The 20,391-nt window shown below is 42.6% G+C and overlaps 1 protein-coding gene across 1 annotated transcript in view; it reads right to left on the bottom strand.

Moving 5' to 3' along the window:
- Window positions 1–19,724, bottom strand: part of LOC145404634 (protein turtle-like) — a 475,758-nt gene extending 456,034 nt beyond the window's left edge. The window contains exon 1 of the mRNA XM_080276156.1: window positions 19,548–19,724. Coding sequence (XP_080132282.1) covers window positions 19,548–19,719 — 172 coding nt within the window. The 5' untranslated portion in view covers window positions 19,720–19,724. The remainder of the gene's footprint in view (window positions 1–19,547) is intronic.
- Between the last annotated feature and the right edge of the window lie 667 nt (window positions 19,725–20,391).

Genomic DNA, 20,391 nt, shown 5'->3' with positions numbered 1-20,391 from the left:
TATCCCCATCCACCCACGCTCCCTCTCATGTTTCTCTCCCTCACCCACCCTCCCTCTTCTTCCCTCCCTCCCTCTCTTTCTCTCCCTCACTCAGCCAACCTCCCTCTTTATCTCGGCCTCCACCCACCCCCTCTCTTTCTCCACCTCCACCCATCCCCTCTCTTTCTCTCACCCCACCCACCCACCCTCCCTCTCTTTCTCAACCCCCCACCCACTCACCCAGCTCCCTCCTGTTCCCAGACCTCAGACAAAATATTCCAACAATATATATTTTTCACCTGAAGCACGGCCGCCACGACGCATATTCTCCACCCGGCCCAATCTAATTACAACTAACTCATTAATTTCCATGCACATAATCACCCCAGTCGGACAGTGGTTATGATTAAACGATACCTAAAACTTGAAGAGGCCACTGTTTATAATAAGGTCCGGCAGTTTAGAGGAAAAGAAAGAGGGTTAGAAAGAGGAAGCTGTTGTTAGTATATTTTTTTTTTCACTTTTAAGAGCATTAGGAAAAAGGAAATTGTTGTTAGTATACTCTTTTCACTTTAACTTGGCCTCAAATTGCCATCTTTCTATCTTCATGAGCTCAAACAAAGCAGTAACACTACTATGGTTCATTCACTTTATTTGGCAAAGATTTTCGGTTTTTTGGAAGCTTTTTCTACGTAATTCAGTGGCAGACAAAACTACGACTATTCGTCCTTTTCATAACACTTCTTCGTGACTGGCATCATATTCTGTTTTTGTTTTATAATTATATATCATGCACGTTAAGGAAGAATAAAAGACTGGTTCTCTACGCCTCAGGTTAGTGTTGGGTGAAGGGATCTTGCTACTGGTTGCATGGGGAAAGGAGAATATAAAGGGTTCATATTGAAAGTCCAAGTTTACTGTTGAATAAAGAGAACTTGCTATCGGTCTTGAGCGAGGGGAAATATTGAGGGTTCGTATTAAAGCCCCAGGTTAATACTGGATAAAGGGAACTTGCTATAGGTAGAGAGTGAGAGGAAATCTGAAGGGTTCTCCTATCATAAGCCGGGGGGATGAGATAAAAAAATGAGCGGTTTTTATATGTTGTGCGTTAGGGGAGGAGAGGGTAAAGAGTTTTTGCAGTTCGCTGTAGTTTGGGGAAGGATGAAATGCTCTTGCTATCTGCGAGTTAGAGTTAGATGTGTGTGTGTGTGTGTGTGTGTGTGTGTGTGTGTGTGTGTGTGTGTGTGTGGTTAGAATAAGATAAAGGACACATGTTACAATCAACGAGTTAGGAGGGTGAGTAAATAATAAAGTTAGAGAAAGAAATCCTATCCTAAGTTGTGGATTAGTGTTGGATTAGCGGCGTTACTATAATCGGGTGGTTAGGATTGGATGAAGCCCTCACTCATATAACCCAATAACTTAATAAATCTCCATAAGGGAAGGTAAAGGACTTAGGTTGCAACCCTTATTGAGATATATTGATAAAGTATAAAGGGTTGTTAGTATACTGTAGATTCAGGCAATGATTTTTTTTTTTTAATGAAGACTAAAGTATAATTAGATAAATGGATCCCTTTCTAAGCCATTGTGAGGGTTAAATAAAGGATTGTTGTGTTAGGCCGCGGGTCAGTAAAGTAGAAGGCTTTAATGCACAGCACATTAAGGGAGTATGAAGGAATGTTGTTACTGTTTAATTAAGGTAAATGAAGGACTTCTTTTGGTCCCTTCAGTATGACGACTTTCTCTCTCTCTCTCTCTCTCTCTCTCTCTCTCTCTCCCATATAAAACAAACGTGGCGAGCTAGAGTGCATAAACGTAGTCATCAAAAATCCCTCTAGTAAACTGATTTAAATTGTCGTTAGTAACAAGAATAAATAACAAAGGACGTCTTCATGTTGAAAGGGTTACAGTTTGGATGTTAAAATTGGATAAAACCTTCCCCTTGTATAATCCTCAAGAAAAGGGAAGGGATAATGTGCCCTGGTTTTCTCCATTTATTTATGGTTTTCTTCTCTTGGGTTTTCTCTTAAGCCAGTCCATAATCTGAGTGAGTGAGTCAGGAAGTGAGTGAGTGAGTGAGTGACACAGTTAGGGACACACTGATTTAGCTCCCCCCCTCCCCCTGTGGATGCTACAATAACCTTCTCCTATTATAATCCTCAAGTTAAGGGAAAAGGTAGGGTCTTGGTTTTCTCTTCCGGTTTATGGTTTTCTCCCCATGTTATTTTTTGGTTTTCTTCCCATGTTATTTTTGGTTTTCTCCTCGTTATTTTTGGTTTTCTCCCTTGCTTTTTGGTTTACTCTTCTTGTTTTTGGTTATCTGTGATTTTTGTTTCTTCCAGGTTTTTGGTTTTCTTTGGTTTTTGGTTTTCTCTTGTTTTGAGAAATTCCCATTTTTGTTTTCTGGTTTCTGTTTTCCTTTGTGTGTTTTTTTTTGGTTTTCTCCCCATGGTTTTTATTCTGGTTTTTGGTTTTCTTCCCTTTTTGGGGGGGTTTCCAGGTTTTTGGTTTTCCTTTTTTCTCTCTCTCTCACCTTGGTTTTCTTCACCTCAGCCAGTCCACAATCCTTTCCAGCGCGCTAACTACATTTTAAGTGAGCATTAAATATTCATCACTTTTAGCGTGAGAGATTGCGAAAATTTCATGAGGTCTCGCTGCGCTGTCTTGAGGGGTGACGAGGCTTAAGGGAGTCTGGGGAGATGGGGTGAGGGAGAGTTTGGGGAGAGAGAGTCTGAGGGAGGAAAAGGACAGGGAGGAAAATGACTCGCTGAAGGTAAGGGTAACTGAGAGGGGGAAAAGATAATTTTTGGTGAGATAATTGAGGGAAATTGTGGTCAAAAGCTTGTAAAATTTGGAGGCGAAAAAGGACGAAGGGGATACTGGAGTAGTAGGTATGTAGGTTGGTAAGTAGGTAGGTAGGTAGGTAGGTAGAGACAGACAGACAGAGAGAAAGGTTGGGGTGAAAAGGGAAAATGGGGTTGTGAATAGGGGTAATGGTTAGGGTAAGGGTGAGGGAAGGATGGGTTATGAAAGGGGTGTTTGAGGAGTGACGAGATTTGGCGGAGTCTGGGGTGATGAGGTGAGAGAGTTTTGGGTGAAAGAGACGTGGGGAGGAAAATAGATTATGTGGTTGTGGGTAAATGTGAGGTGAAGGGGAGTGGGGTTTGGAGGGGAGGAGGGCACGAGGGCATGACAAAGAGACAAAGATAAAAAGATGAAAATGGTTTTGAAATAGAAGGGGTGTTTGTAAAAGAGAGATGAGGGGAAGATGCTGTATAAAAGGAAGAGTTTGGGGGAAAAATGAAGGGGAAGGTTATTTTTAAAGGAGAGGTTGGGGGGGAAATAAAGGTTGAGTTAGTGGAAATGTTGGTGACAGGACTGGAATGATGATGAAGTTAAGGAGTGATGGAGCTCAGACTATGTTGGAAGAAACTTGGATGAGAGGAGATTGGAATGACGGAGGAGATTGGGTGGAATGAAGGCTGGAATGAAGGAAACGATGGAGGAAGACATAGAAGGAGGTAATGTTGAGCGGAAGGAAAACTGTGAAGGAAAAATAGTGTGAAGAAGATGCTGGAAGAAAGGTGGATGGAAGAAGAAAATAGAATGAAGGAGGGGTAATGAGGAGTGAAGGTTGGAATGTCGTAAAAGGTCAGAAGGAGGGAAACGATGGGGAAAGACGTGGAAGGAGGTCATGTTGAGCGGAAGTAATACTGAAAAGGAAAAATAGGGTGAAAAAAATGTTGCAAGAAAGATAGATGGAAAAAGAAAGTAGAATGAAGAAGAGGTAATGAGGAGTGAAGGTTGGAATGACGGAAAGGTAATGAAAAAAACATGGATGAGGTGAAAGTATAGGTGAAACAGGAGGTGTTTTGGTAGAAATTTGGGTATGAAAATATTATTAGAAGAAAATGGGATGGAGGAAGATGAGAGTGACGAAGTTCAAGTGGGAAATGAGGGGAATGAAGTTGGAAATAAGACCAGCGGTGACGAAAGAGGTGGAATGAGGGAAGTGCAAGGTGTGAGAGAGAGAGAGAGAGAGAGAGAGAGAGAGAGAGAGAGAGAGACAGAGACAGACAGACAGACAGACAGACAGACAGACACAGAGAGACAGACAGACAGACAGAGAGAAAGAGAGAGAGGGGGGGGGCAGAAAATTAGGTTAATTATGTTTTGGGAAGAACTAGGTGGAAGAAGGGAAAATGGTGTTCGGTAAAAAAAAAAATAAGGAAAAAACAGAAAATTAGAGAGAGAGAGAGAGAGAGAGGATGAAAGCAAAACTTGTATGAAAGAGAGTTAAAATGAAGGGAATGCCTTGCTGAAAGAGGACTGAGGCGAGAGATTGGTTAGGTTAAGGAAAGTTAGAGAAACAGGAAACAGAGAGAGAGAGAGAGAGAGAGAGAGAGAGAGAGAGAGACCGGATGAAACTATCGGTTCAACATAAACGATAAGAGTGAAACAGGGGGAAAGTGATTGCAAGGGAAACGTGAGGGTGATAGGGCAATGAACAAGGGAAGGGTGAATTAAAGGAAGGGAGAGGAAAGGGAAGGGAGAATATGGAGAAGGATGAAGGAAGGGGAAGAAGATTGAACAAGAGGGAGACAAAGGGTGAAACTTGTTATGGGTGAGGAGAGGAAGGGTGAGTTCAAGGAAGGGTGAAGGAGTAAAATGTTGAGGAAGAAAGTAAGTGTGGGTAATTAAGGGTGAGATAGGGAAGGGTGAGATGAGAGAAGACCTAAATTAAGAGTGTTTATAATAGTGGTGATGGGTTATTGCCGTTGTTTTTAATGATGATGATGGTAATGATGATAGTGTTCGCAGTCGTAATGGCAGTGGTAGTGGTGATGATGTCGATGATGATAATGATGATGATGGTGATGATGGTTTCCAATATAAGCTAACTTTACCTTTCTATTTTTCTTTTTTTAATCTCACTTTTCCTGTAATTTCTTTATATTACTTTCAGCTTTTCGGCTTCTGACTCTTAAAGCACTATTATTTTTCTGCTCTCTCTCTCTCTCTCTCTCTCTCTCTCTCTCAAGTACCTTCTTAAGATTTTTCTTCTTCCCTTTCTCTCGTCTCTAACTTACTTCAGAAGTTTTTCGTAAATTTTCTTTCTTAACTAGCTGCTTATAATTAGTTTCTCTCTGTCTCTCTCTCTCTCTCTCTCTCTCTGTCTCTGTCTCTGTCTCTGTCTGTCTGTCTGTCTGTCTGTCTGTCTGTCTCTCTCTCTCTCTCTCTCTCTCTCTCTCTCTCTCTCTCTCATACAGATATAGGTATAGTTTTAGACAGATGTGGACATAGATAGACAGATTGATAGACATAGATATAGATACCGGTATTTAATTCTTTATTTAATTTACATTTCAGTGTAAAGTCTCAGGATTCCGACCCTCTTTTAAAAATGCTTAATTGGCCCTAACTTTGATGGACACTTTTCATCTCGTATACTTAATTGCACCAACATCACGACCTTCTCCCTATCTCACCCCTGCGGCCTGTAATTAGAGTAGCTGTGAAGGGGGAGGAGGAGGGGAAGACCAAGGATAAGATGGAGTAATGGAGAGATGTGAGAGAGAGATATGAGGTGGATGGGAAAACCAAGGATGAGATGGAGGAATGGAGTGGAGAGATTTTTGAGAGAGGGGGAGGGAGAGGAAGAGGGTGATACCAAGGATGAGATGGAGGAATAGATTGGAGAGGTGTATGAGAGAGGGGGTTGGGGTTTGTGTTGGAAGGAGGGCAGCGAAATGGAAAATATCAGGACGACGTGGAGGCGATTTGTTTGTGGCCACCCCATATGAAATTAAGGCTTCTGGCAGTAGATCGACCGACAGATAGATAGATAGACTGAGAATGACGAACCTCCTCCACGGCTTAGGATGAGGTGAGGCGAGAACCTGGGGCGTGTAATCTGACAGTGATGAACTCGGCTGATTTTACGGTATTCGATGGACCATAACTGGGTTTAACCGAGAGAACGATGACCTCTGACTTAAATCTAGGAACTGTGAACTCTTGTAATTATGAACATGAGAACGGTGAAGTCTGTGAGCATTGTGACTTAGAATCTAGGGACGGTGAAATCTAGAACTCATTTGCCTTATAATCTAGGAATCTGTAATGTCTGTGGGGTTAAAATCTAGGAACAGTGAAGTGTGTGGTCTCTGCAGCTTATAGACTTTACAGGAAGACCTATGAGAATTCTCTTCTGAGACTGGGTAGCGGTGAACTAAGTGAAATCCATTGCTTATTGTCTTGATGCAGTGAATTTTTTGGCGTATAGTGTGTGGACAGTGAAATCTGCAGTATTTAATAATCACTGGAACTCGACCCTCGTCCACTTTTAGTCGGTAAACGCCAAACTCTTCGGATCAAAAAAAAAATAAATAAATAAAACGAATGACCTGTGTTCGACTTATAATTGATGCAACGACGAACTACCACCATCGCCGCAGTTATGGCAATTACCGAGACTCAGGTTGCAACACACAGGTAAACCCTCTCACCTGGGCACTTTTCTTTTCCCTTTTTTCTCCTTCTTCTTGTTCCTTTTCCTTTCTTTTTTGTGCCCTTTCTCCTCCCCCAGTATTTTCCCTTTCTCCAGTTCCCTTTCGTTTCTTTTTTTTTGTGCTCTTTCCTGTGTCCTTTCCTTTTTTGTGCCCTCTCTTCTGTGCCCTTTCCTTTTTTGTGCCCTCTCTTCTGTGTCCTTTCCATTTTTCCCCTCATTTCTGTGCCATTTTCCCCTCTTTTCCCCATGTAACCTGTCCTTTTCTTCCCTCATGTGACTTTTCCTTTCCTGTTTTTTTTTTTTTTTTGCCCTCTCTCCTGTTCCCTTTTCCTTTTTTTCTTTTTCTTTTTTATTTCTCCCAAGCAGCAGAAGCCTTTGTTGGAGTTGTTTTGGGCGACGGGAGGAAAGGGTAATTGCGATGTCTGGCTGTTGTTTTCCTCTCTCTCTCTCTCTCTCTCTCTCTCTCTCTCTCTCTCTCTCTCTCTCGATTAGTCTTATAACTTATTTTTTATAACTTTCTATCTCCCTCTTTATTGTGTCCCCCAGTCACTCTTAACACTATTCTCTCTGGCTGTGCTTTCTTTTGGCCCTTTCTCTCTCTCTCTCTTGTTCTTTTCCCCACACAACTTGGCACGATTTCTCTCTCATTTTCCCACTTTCTCTAATTCTCGCTCTCGTTATTCCCTGCCCCCTTTTGCGCTCTCCTTGTGTCCCCAGCGGCTCTTTGATCCCCTGTGGCTCTCACGCTCGGTTTCTCTCTCTCTCTCTCTCTCTCTCTCATTAGTTCCTCCTTGCTTTCCCCATCCTTCCCCTTGGGCTATTGCAACTCGTAAGTTCATTTTTTTTTTCCTCACTACCTGAGGTAATTTTTCTTTCTCTCACTTTTTCTTTCTGTCTCTAGTTGATTCTAGTTTTGATTGTGTGTGTGTGTGTGTGTGTGTGTGTGTGTGTGTGTGTGTGTGTGTGTGTGTGTGTGTGTGTGTGTGTGTGTGTGTGTGTCTGTCTGTCTGTTTGTCTGTCTGTCTGTCTGTCTGTCTGTCTGTCTGTCTCTGTCTGTCTGTCTGTCTATCTTGCCCTCTTGATTATTTTTCTTGTGGCTCTTCTGTTTTTGCATATAATTAATTCTTATTTTAATTGTGTGTGTGTGTGTGTGTGTGTGTGTGTGTGTGTGTGTGTGTGTGTGTGTATTTTTATCTGTCTCTCCATCCATCCTGTCCACTTCACCATTTTTCCATCACTGTCACTCTCCCTCTCTTTCTCTTTCCCTTTCTCTATCTCAAATTAAAATCTCATGTTTATTACTTCCTCCTGACAGTCAGCCACTCATGTCCCACTGGCTCTTTTCTCTCACTCTCTCACTTTCTCACTCATTTCCACATTTTTTCTGGAAATTATTAGCTCTGACTTTCTCCCAATTACGTCTCTCTCTCTCTCTCTCTCTCTCTCTCTCTCTCTCTCTCTCTCTCTCTCTCTCTCTCTCTCTCTCTCTCTCTCTCTCTCTCTCTCTCTCTCTCTCTCTCTCTCTCTCTCTCTCTCTCTCTCTCTCTCTCTCTCTCTCTCTCTCTCTCTCTCTCTCTCTCTCTCTCTCTCTCTCCTATCTCAAATTAGATCTCATGTTTATTAGTTCCTTCTGGCTCTTAAATCCTTCCCGTTAGACTTTCAGATTTCACTATCTTTATTTTCTCACTTTCTGGCAGTTTCTTTCTCGCTTTCTTTCTTTCTGTAGTGGAATTATTTAGTTAATTATACTACTGGTTTGGCCTGTGCAGCTAATATGTAGGAAAATATGCATACACACACACACACACACACACACACACACACACAAAGAATCTCTCCATTTCCTCTCTCACTTATTCACTCTCTTTCTCTCTACGGCGGTGTAATTCTGTTTTCAACGCCTCTATTTATCTCTCTCCCCTCTGGTAACGACGTGGCCTCTCTCTCTCTCTCTCTCTCTCTCTCTCTCTCTCTACTTATTTATTTTCTTTTTCCTTCTTGTTGCTTTACACATTTTTTCAGACCATCCCCCAACTCCTCCACCTTGTGTACTGCTTCCCTGTCCTTCCTTTTGTCCTTGTCCACTCTCCCTCCTTCCTTTCCTCCCTCCTTTCCTCAGCTGCCCTCCCACCCTCTCTACTTCCCTCCGTCTCTCCATTTACCTACCATCATCCACACTTCCTTGCCTCCCTTCTTTCTTCTTTCCATTCGTTTCTCCCTCTCACACCTTCTCATCCTCTCTCCCGACCTACCTCCCTCTCTCCCCATACACCTCCCTTCCTCAGTCTCTGCCTCCTTCCCTCCCTCCGTCTCTCCCTGTCTACCCTTGTGCGATTTGTCTTAATGTCCACCTTTACGGCCCACTGACCCTCGCCCGCCCCTCTCCAACCCAACCCTAATATTCACATCATCCCTTCTTCGATATCTTCTCCTCTTCCTTCTCCTCCTCTTCTTCCTCTTCCTTTTCCTTGTCTTCCTTCATCTCTTCGTTGTTTTCCTCCTCCTTTTCCTCCTTGTCCTGGTGCTTTTGTATTATTGCTTTCCTCATTTTTCTCAGCTTTCTTCTTTTTGACTCCGTCTCCCTCATCTTTGCCCTCATGTTCCTAACTCTCTTCCTCCATCCTTTTGTCCCATCTGTCTTTTATTCTTAGTTCCTTTGTCCCCCCCATCTTCACAGTCCTGACTTCCTCCTTTTCTCTTCTTCCTCCCATATCTTCCTCCTCCTGTGTCTTAGTTTAATCTCTCACATTTCCTTCTTGTCCCTTTCTCTTCCCCACTGTCTCCAACCCGATTCTTTATCATATTGTTCCCTTCTTTTCCTCCTCTTCTATGATCGTCTCTTCCCTCTCCTTCTCCTCCTCCTCTTCCTGCTCCTCTTTTCCTTTCTGATTTCTCTTTTCTCTTCCTCCCCCTGTGTCTTCCTCCTCCTCCTCCTTCTCTTGCGTCCTCCTCCTGCTCCTTGGCTTAACCTCTCTATTTAATTCTTTGTTCCCCTCTCATCCCCGCAGTCCCAGCCCTAATTCCTTTTCTTATTACTGCCGTCTCCTCCTCCTCCCATATCTTTTTTTCTTCCTCCTTCTCCTCTTCATGTTCTTCTTCTTCCTCCTCCTCTTCGTGTTTCTTTTTCCTCCTCTTCTTCGTGTTCTCCTTCTTCTTCCTCCTCTTCGTGGTCTTCTTCCTCATCCTCCTCTTCGTGTTTTTGTTCCTCCTCCTCCTTTTCGTGTTCTTCCTCCTCCTTCTCTTCATGTTCTTCCTCCTCCTCCTCCTCTTCATGTTCTTCTTCCTCCTCCTCCTTTTCGTGTTCTTCCTCCTCCTCCTTTTCGTGTTCCTCCTCCTCCTCTTCGTGTTCTTCTTCCCCCCCCTTCTTCGTGTTCTTCATTCTCCTCCTTTTTGTGTTCTTCTTCCTCCTCCTCTTCGTGTTCTTCTTCCTCCTCCTTTTCGTATTCTTCTTCTTCCTCCTGTTCGTGTTCTTCATCCTCCTCTTTCTTTTCGTGTTCTCCTTCCTCCTCCACTCCATTTCGTGTTCTCCTTCCTCCTCCTCCATTTTGTGTTCTTCCTCCTCCTCCATTTCGTGTTCTTCCTCCTCATCTTCGTTTCCTTCTTCCTCCTCCTTTTCGTGTTCTTCTTCCCCCTCCTCCTCTTTGTCTTTTTGTTCCTCCTCCTCCTCCTCCCCCCTGGTTTAATCTCTCTCTTTTACTCTTTGTTCCTCTCCCATCCCCACCCTGATACCGCCTCGCTTCGCCAATGCTCCCAGAGGTAATCATGTAAAGCGCCACACTGTCATTAACCTATTTCATCCTGAGGAGCTTAGTCAGGTGGAGGGGCCGTCTGCTGAAACGTGAAACATAGATAAGGAAGAAATAAAACTCAGGTGGATTAATCGTCTTTGAAACTTGAAACATGAAGAAATAAAAAGTAAAAAAAAATCACCTTGAGAAACTTGAAACGTCTATCTATCTATCTATCTATAGTCCGACGCCCTAATCCCGCAAAGGGTGGCCGCAGACAAAACGCCTCCAAGTCACTCTGTCACCCACCATTTGACTCCCCTCCCCCCAACTCACCCCCCCTCCCTCATATACCTCTCAACTCCATCCCTCCACCTCATCCTCGGTCTACCCCTCCCTCTCCCTCCCTCCACCTCACCTACATACACCCTCTTAGTCAGTCTTTCATTCTCCATTCTCTCCACATGTCCAAACCACCTCAGTGTATTTCTCCTAATCTTTTCAACCACATCCACATCTACCCCACAGCGTTCCTTCACTTCTTCATTCGTCAACCTGTCCCTCCACGTCACTCCACATGCTCCTCTCAAGTAACTCATTTCCACTGCTCTCACTCTTGACTTGTTCCCCTCTTGCAAGGTCCACGCCTCGCTTCCATACGTCAGGATAGGGATCACAATACCATCATGCAGTGACTTCTTTACTTCCATACTCACCTCCCTATTTCTCATCACTGCTTTCAGTGTACCAACAACCTTTCTTCCCTGCTGTACCCTTTCACGTACTTCATCCCCCAAAGTTCCATCCTTACTCATCACACTACCCAAGTACTTGAATGCACTCACATTCTCCATATCCTCACCATCCAACCTCACTGCACACTCTGTGACTTCATTCCTCTCAAACACCATAACTTTACTTTTGTTTACATTAACTTTCAGCTTCCTCCTCCTACACACTGTCCCAAATTCATTCACCAAACCTTGCAACTCCCATTCATCTTCACTCAACAATACTGTATCATCAGCAAACAGCAACACGTGAAATTGAAACGTAATCCGGTAATTAAAGAAATCGCACTCAGGTGAAGAATTCGTCTGCTCAATTTTGAAACAGTCTAATAATGGAGAAATAAAAGTCAGGTTGAAAAATCGCTCGTGAAACATGAAACACAATCTAACATGAAACAGTATTAAGAGGATTACATTGTCGTGGACATTTGTGCTGGGAGGGGGTTGGTGATAGCCAATACCCTCTTCAGGCATAAAATGATCCACAGGTATACATGGCGAGTGGTGAGAAGGGTGGGTGGTGAATTGAGTGAAAGGAAGGCAATGATTGATTATGTGTGTGTGGATGAAAGGATGCGAAGATGTATATTGGATGCAAGAGTTTATAGAGGTTGGGGGAGTGGACTTTCTGACCACTACTTGGTGGTGGCCAGAGTTAAAGTTCAAGTAAGATGGAGGAATAGAAGAAGGGAAAGACGAGAGGAAGGAGTAGTTGCAAGGAGAGTGGAAAGGTTACAAGAGGATGGGAAAAAGGCAGAGTATAAGAGAGAAGTGGAGGAACGATTAGGCAAATATGAGTTGGAGCAGATGGGGGACGTGGAAGGTGTGTGTAGAATATTTACAGAAGAAATATGTGCAGCATGTGATGTGGTGTGTGGAAGGAAGAGAAGACGGAGGGGGTGCAAGGAACAGCGTGGTGGACTGAAGAGGTGAAACGGGCTGTGGCACAAAAGAAGAAAGCATACAATGAATGGATGAGAAATAGGGGCGTGGAAGAAGTTGAGAGGCGGAAGAGAGAGTTATATGTAGAAAGAAAGAGAGAGGTGAAAAGATTAGTAAGAGAGAGTAAGAAGAGAGTGGATGAGGAATTTGGAAGGAATTTGAGTGTAAAGTGGAGGGACTGTAAGAAAATGTTCTGGAAAGAGGTGAAAAGAGTAAGACAGGGTGGAAGTGAAGTTAGCAGGGGAGTGAAAGATAAAAATGGTAGATTACTAGTGGAGAAGGGAGAAAAAGTGAGCAGATGGAGAGAACACTTTAAGGAATTGTTGAAGGTGGAGGATGGAAGTAATGCGAGTATAAGTGGCTGGGGAATGGCTGGAAGAAGGAGGGAGGTGAGAAGACAGGAAGAAATCAGTAGGATAGAAGTTGTGGAAGCAATGAAGAAAGTTAAATCAGGGAAAGCCCCAGGAATTGATGGAGTGTGTGGTGAAATGCTGAAGCATGGGGGAGAGATAGTAGTAGAATGGATGTGGAAGATGTGCAGATTGGCCTGGGAGGAAGGTAGAGTCCCGGAGGATTGGAAGTCAGGTATAATTATTCCCTTGTACAAAGGAAAAGGGGAAAAAGAAGTATGTGGTAATCATAGGGGCATTTGTCTTCTTAGTATAATAGGAAAAGTGTATGGTAGGATACTTATTGACGGAGTTAGAGAAAGAACAGAGAAATTAGTTGGAGAAGAACAGGGAGGCTTTAGGAAGGGAAGAGGTTGTGTAGATCAGATATTCATTCTCAGATCTTTAGTGGAAAAGTTTCTAGAGAAGGGAAAGAAGTTGTATGCGGCTTTCATGGATTTGGAGAAAGCATATGACAGGGTGGATAGACTAGGATTGTGGAAAGTGTTAAGAATATATGGAATAGATGGGAAGTTGTTGAATGCTGTGAAGAGTATGTACGATGGTGCGAAGGCTGCAGTGCGTGTGGATGGTGAACTAAGTGAATTTTTCTCTTTGAAAGTTGGGTTGAAACAGGGATGTGTCATGTCTCCATGGTTGTTCAATCTGTACATGGATGGGGTAATAAAAGAGGTACAAGGTAGGGTAGTGGATGTTGGAGTGGCCCTGGTGAGAGAGGATAGTGTTTGGAAACTCCCTGTACTGTTGTTTGCAGATGATACCGTGTTGTTGAGTGAAGACGAAGGGGAGCTGCAAGGCTTGGTGGATGAGTTTGAGAGAGTGTGTAAGAAACGGAATCTAAAGGTGAATGTAGGGAAGAGTAAAGTGATGGTCTTTGAGAGAGGTGAAGTCAGTGAATGTACAGCGAGGATGGATGGTGAGGAATTGGAAAATGTGAGTACGTTTAAGTACTTGGGTAGTGTGATGAGTAAGGATGGAGGTTTGGAGGGTGAAGTGCTTGAAAGGGTACAGCAGGGAAGAAAGGTTGCTGGTTCTTTGAAAGCAGTGATAAGAAACAGGGAAGTGAGCATGGAAGTGAAAAAGTTACTACATGACAGTATTGTGATACCAACTCTAACGTACGGAAGTGAAGCTTGGACGTTGTTGGAAGGACACAAGTCAAGAGTGAGAGCCGTGGAAATGAGTTATTTAAGAGGAGCCTGCGGAGTCACATGGAGAGACAGGCTGACGAATGAGGATATAAAGGAGCGTTGTGGTGTTGATGTGGATGTGATAGGAAGCGTTATGAGGAACACACTGAGGTGGTTTGGCCATGTGGAGAGGATGGAGGGTGAAAGACTGACGAAGAGAGTGTATGTGAGTGAGGTGGAGGGGGAAAGAGGGAGGGGGAGGCCGAGGATGAGATGGAGAGATGGGGTGGAGAGGTATATGAGAGAGGGGGGTGTGAGTTGGGAGCAGGGGAGTGAAATGGCGGGGGACAGGGCGACTTGGAGGCGACTTGTTTGTGGCCACCCCAAACGGGATTGAGGCGTCTGGCAATAGATAGATAGATAGACATTGTCGTTCACTAGAACTTCAAAATCGTCCTCATTACACAAAATGTAATACAGTAACGAGGAAAATGTACTCTAAATTTGTACTAAGCAGTCATGTAAAAGTACCCCATAATGACCTAGTGTAACTGAGAAAATAATTTAGTGATGTGGAAATTAGTATTGTACAGTGTTAATTATCTATCACTTTATCTAAATTTACATAATGATTCAATGACAATAAAGCTGATTTTAAAGGACCTTCAATTTGGCTCTGTGTTATTATTATTATTTTTTTCTTGAAGGGAATAATCATGCGGGCGTCTGGCCTTTGGTTCCTTCTTCCTTGCTTAAAAAAATTTAATCAATACTCATCTTAATGTGTTCTTAAGTAGTACAGAATTCTGCTTGGCATTTCTTTTGCATTGACCTCCACACTGATTGAAGACATTAAGTATTTAAGTGAGCCTTTGACTGCACGCTACCAGGTGATGCTCTGATTCTCTCTCTCTCTCTCTCTCTCTCTCTCTCTCTCTCTCTCTCTCTCTCATCCTTATCATTATTCCCTACGTAGTCCCTGCCGTGTTCAGCATTCCTTGTGGTCACTCTCTTGCCCCACTTTCTTTCTCTTTCGCCTCTCTTTAAAAAAGCTCTTTCACCCCCCTTCCCCTCTCTTTCTTTCTTTCTTTCTACTCCTTGGTTTTAAAAAATTCTCTAGCTTCAGTATTTCTCTCTCTCTCTCTCTCTCTCTCTCTCTCTCCCTCTCCACTCCTACCACGTTTCTCTCATTTTTCCTCTCCACAATTTTCACAACTCAAGTCTCTCCCGCTTTCTTTCTCACTCTCTTTCTCTCACTTTCTTCGGTCTTCACATTCCTGTCTGTTCATTTTTTTAAATCTTTTGAGTAACCAGAATCGATTTACTTTTTTCTTTCTTTCTTTTTCTTTGCTCTTGAGTTTCCGTAAATCTAGTTTCTTGTACATTTTTTTTTTTCCTGTTCTCTGTAATAATAATAAGTTTTTTTTTTAATACATAAAATTTCTTTTGACTTTTTTCTCATTCTCTTTCTCCTTCTCCTTCTTCTATTCTTTCACTTATTAATCCCAACTTGTGTCCTCCTCCTCCTCCTCCTCCTCCTTCTCCTCCTCCAGCTACTGTCCCAACTTCCAGTCCTCTGTGTCCTTCCTGCCATTTCCTCCTCCTCCTCCTCCTTCCTTTGTCTTCCTCCTCCTCAACGATTCTCTCCCTCATTTCCGAGAGCTGCTCTTGCATTTCTCTCTCTTATTTATTTTTTTTTTTACTTTCCCTCACTTCAGGCTTTGCTATCTCACTTTCTCGCTCTAATTTGTTCTGTCTAATTTATTCTCTCTCTCTCTCTCTCTCTCTCTCTCTCTCTCTCTCTCTCTCTCTCTCTCTCTCTCTCTCTCTCTCTCTCTCTCTCTCTCTCTCTCTCTCTCTCTCTCTCTCTCTCTCTCTCTCTCTCTCTCTCTCTTCACTTTTTCCCCCTTCTTTTTAATATTCTTTCCCTCTTCATTTTCCTTTCTTGTTCTCTCTTTTCATTTTGTTTTTATTGTCAAGCATTCGTATCTTCTCAAATCTTTTCTTCCGTCCCAATTTTCTTCTTTTTTTCTTTACCCTTTTCTCATTCCGTTCACATCACTATCTTTTTCCATTTTCCTTTCATTCTTAATATTCGCCTCACTTTTCCTCTTCATATTTCCTCTCTGCACCCTCTTGTTTAACATCCTTTTGTCCTTTTTTTTCCTCTTTTTTTCTCCTCCCTTTTCTCCAGTTTCCTTCCTTTCTTCTTCGCTTAATTCTTCTTCTTTTCTTCCCTCTCTCCCTTCTCCTTTATTTCAACTTCCCTTTGTGATTCCCTCCTATCCTAACTTTCATTCTATCGTGACAATCTTCCCTTCTTTCTCCTTCTCCTCTTTCTTCTCTCTTTCTGTTTTCCTTCCTCACATTTCTCTTTAAAGTTTCTTCTCTCCTTCCTTTACTTTCTTGGCTCTACATCCTCCTTTCTTTTTTCTTTCTCTCCTTTTCTTTTTTTCTTCCTTTTTTCATTCGTTTATTGGCGTTCTTCACCGATCTCTCTCTCTCTCTCTCTCTCTCTCTCTCTCTCTCTCTCTCTCTCTCTCTCCTTCCTTATTTTTTCCTGTTTTCCTTTTTCCTTCTTTCCCATTTCTTTTCTTCCTTCTTTCCCTTATTTCGTCTTTCCCGTTTCTTTTTTTCCTCCTTTCCCCATTCTCTGCTTCCTTCTTTCTTTTTTCTCTTCTTCCTTCCCCATTTCCCTCCTCCATCTTTCCCATTTCTCTTCTTCCTTCTTTCTTCCTCCTCGACCCTCCATAATGTTTGTTTTGCTCGTGTAGTCAAAACGCTCCCACCCTCATCCATCTCTCGCTACTTCCTGGTGTTCTTGTAATACTTCCTCTCTCACAGTCATCATCTTTCTCTCTCTTGCTCTCTTTCTCCCTTGGCTCATTTTCCTCTCTCCTCTTTTTTCCTCTTTGCTTTCTTTAACTTATCTTTATCCATTCTCCTTCCACTTACTTCTTCCTCCTTCAGCTCCCCCTTTTTCTGATTTCGTCCTTAATTAGCCTTGTTCCTTCTTCCCGCTGCTAATTTCTTCTATTTTCTTTCCACTTCATTTTATCTTTTTTTTTTCTCCTTGTCTTCTCCCCTTCCTTCCTCAAATTCTTTCTTTTTCTACTTAATTCTTTCAGTGTTCATGGTAGTCCTTTCCTTTCGTACAAATATTACTGTCTTGTTTGTTCTGTTTTATGTATCTATTTCCTTTATACGTCTCTTCTCGCCTTCCTTTCATCATGACATTTTCTTTCTCCTTCTCGTGACTCTTTTCGTCTTTCTTACTATTCTTTTTTTTTCTGCATCTTTAATCTCGTCTGTCTTATATTTCCTGCTCTTTCCTTTATCATGCATTTTCCTCCCTAACCTATTCCTCGTCCTTATTAGTCCAGTCATTCGTGTGTCATTTATTCGTTCACTATTTTTTCCTCTTTCTCTTCTCCCGTTTTTCCTCCCCCCTCTTTACATTTTTTCTCTAAGTTTTCTTCATGTCCTTTTTCCCTCTCACCTTTCATAATTTTCTCTCCTATCCTGGCATTTCTTTTCTTCCTTTTCCTCCTTCCTTCACTCCCTTCTTTCCTTCCTTCCTTCCTTCCTTCCTTTATCTCCCATCCTTGTTCATCCCTCACTCCCACCCTTCCTTCCCTCCTTCTTTCCATCCATCCTTCCTTATTTCCTTCTTCGTCCCATCCTCCTTCCTTCCTTCTTCGTCCCATCCTCCTTCCATTCTTTCTTCCTTCGTCTCTTCCTTCTTCCTGCCTTTCTTCCCTCGTCTCTTCCTCCCTCCTTCCTTCATAAATCTCCTCCCTCTCATCAGTCAGACTCTTTTTCTTTCTCCCCCTAAATCCCTCCCTCATTTCTCTCCTTCCCTCCTCTCCTTAATATTCTCTCTCTCTCTCTCTCTCTCTCTCTCTCTCTCTCTCTCTCTCTCTCTCTCTCTCTCTCTCTCTCTCTCTCTCTCTCTCTCGCACGCACGCACGCACGCACGCACGCACGCACGCACGCACGCACGCACACACACACACACACACACACACACACACACACACACACACACACACACACACACACACACACACACACACACACACACACACACACACACACACACATACCTTGACATTTTCTTTACTCTCCCACACATGTCTCTCTCTCTCTCATATATCCCTTCTTTCTCGAGTTTCACATATTATTCTTTTTCTTTCAGGTCATATATCCATCACATTTTTCCTTTTCCTCATTATCTTTCCTATTTTCTCTCTTTCACTCTTGATTTACCTCCTCCTGTTTTGCCTTTGTTTCTCTCAGATTCCTGATTTTCCTCCCGTTTTACCCCATTTTCTCTGTATTTTCCCTTTTTTTCTTTACTGTATCATTTATTTCTCATACATTTCTGATTTCATTTCTACATTTTTATTCATCCCTTCCCTTCACACTGTCTTCCACAACTCAGCTAATTCCTTCAATCACATCCCTCACCTTCTTCTTGATCACCCTTCTCCTTTATCTTTCTCTTTCTCTTTCTTTCAGTTTTATCACTTCAGAGCTCCCTTTCTCTCTTGCACCTTCCCTTCTCTTCTCTTCTCTTTCTTTTTATTCTTCCTTTCTTTTTCCCCTTTCACACCGTTCCGTACACATTACTATTTTGTTTCTTCAAGTCTCAGAATTTCTTATCTCTTTTCATTTCCTTCCCCTCTCTTTCGTTCGTTCGTTCGTTTGTTCCTTCCTTCCTTCCTTCCTTCCTTCCCTCCCTCCCTCCCTCCATCCATCCAGCCATCCATCCATTCATTCATCCATCCATTCATCCATCCTTCCTTAATTATTTCCTTCCGTCTTTCCTTCCAAACATCCATCCATCCATCATCCATCCATCCTTCCTTCCTTCCTTCCTTCCTTCCTTCCTTCCTTCCCTCCCCCAGCGCTCCTCGTACCTCTGCTAATACCTTCCGTCACATCCTTCTGTCCACCTTCCATTTCATTTCCTTTACATCTCTCTCCCTTACACCTCTCCTTTTCTTCTCTCTTTCTTATTAGACCATTTTTCCATCAGATCTCTTTCTCCCTTAGTTCCTTCCCGATATTCTCTCTCCCTCCCTTCCCTCTTCCACCCATCTTTCTTCTCCAACCATTTCTCCTCCCCTTTGCTCTCTATCCTTTGCATCTTTTTTTCATCATTCCTTCTTCTCTGTAGGTTGTATTACTTTTCTTTGCCTCATCTTTCTTCTTTATGTTACTTCTTTCCTTCCTCCTTACTATTCCTTCCATTTTCTCTTAGACATGCCTTTCTCATTTTTCCTTCAACTTATTGATTTCCTTTTTCCCTGGAAGTTTTTAATTCGTTTTTTGTCTTATTATTTTTCATCTTTGGAATTAACCACTCTCTCTCTCTCTCTCTCTCTCTCTCTCTCTCTCTCTCTCTCTCTCTCTCCTTAAATATCTTCTTTCCTCCTATCCCTTTATTCGTTATTCTCTCCCTTCCTCTATTGCTCCCCTCTTTTATTGCTTCCTTCTCCTTCCATATCCAATATTGTTACCTCCAAAATCTCTCTCTCTCTCTCTCTCTCTCTCTCTCTCTCTCTCCATATCTCTTTCTATTAGTCTATCTATGTGTTTATTTTATTTTTTTTTTTTCCTCCCATCGTTAACATACTTTCTTCCCATCCTTTTTCCAAGCCTCTTTCTCCTTCTTATTTTTGCTTTTCCTCCTCCTTCCGTAACCTTCCTTCCTCACGCACACACAAGCAGAACCAATACACACACACACACACACACACACACACACACACACACACACACACACACACACACACACACACACACACACACACACAAACCAATACTCTGGCACTCATCTTCAGCAGATTTTCTGGGTATGGACGGGTGTGTGGCACGCCACTCACTCACTCACTCTCTCTCTCTCTCTCTCTCTCTCTCTCTCTCTCTCTCTCTCTCTCTCTCTCTCTCTCTCTCTCTCTCTCTCTCTCTCTCTCTCACACACACACACACACACACACACACACACACACACACACACACACACACACACACACACACACACTCACCTTCAGCGGGTCCTATGGGTATGGAAGGGGTGTGTGGGACGTCGCTCTGCTCATCCTCTGTGCAGCAGGCAGGGGGCAGCAGACACAACAGGAGCAGCAGCAGACGAGGCAGGACCAAAGGCGGGAGAGGCACGAACCCACGATTTTCCATTATCATCATCATCATCATCATCACTATCATCACAAGACAATTTTTTCTCTTCAGTTTCCCATGCACCTTGATCACCTCGTCTGTTCTCTCACCAACTATTTTCTTTCTTTTCCCTTTTCCTTCTGTGGATTAGTGGGATTTTAACTTTTTTCCTGAAATTGCTTGTGCTGCGGTGTCCAGTGTGAGTGTGGGCGAGGGATTTTTTTTTTCTTTTTTCTTTTTCGCTCACTTTGTCTCTCACTTAATTGCTTTTTATCATCCTTTAACGATGGTTAGATGGAGGGGAGTTTGTTTTGTGTTAGTTTTGTTTTCTTTACTCCCTTTTAATCATCTCATTAAGTTGGTTAATTACACTGGATTGCATTTTATTTATCTCACTTCTGTTTACTCCATTTTCACTGTACACAAAATTTGCTTACGTGGAGTGAAGAAGCTTTTTATTTCCACGGTCTCTCTTCCCATCACTCATTTTTTTACACCGTCTTTAAATTTGTAAAGAGAAAGGTAGAGTATATATTATTTAACCACACTTCTCACGTCCTTTGTGTCCACCTCCCACAAAAGTTGCGTAGGTGGAATTAAAATTTATATATGTATTTTTTTTACACCTTTTGACACCTTACTAAAATGCTGGTTAGGCAAATGGAATATATATTTTTTCTACTCTCTCTCAAAAGATAAGTAGGCAGACCG

The sequence above is a fragment of the Coenobita brevimanus genome, chromosome 64, assembly GCF_032717465.1.
Source record: "Coenobita brevimanus isolate Jiangsu-jjx chromosome 64, ASM3271746v2, whole genome shotgun sequence".
Classification (NCBI taxonomy): Eukaryota; Metazoa; Arthropoda; class Malacostraca; order Decapoda; family Coenobitidae; genus Coenobita; species Coenobita brevimanus.
This window is presented reverse-complemented; position numbering and strand designations above follow the sequence as displayed.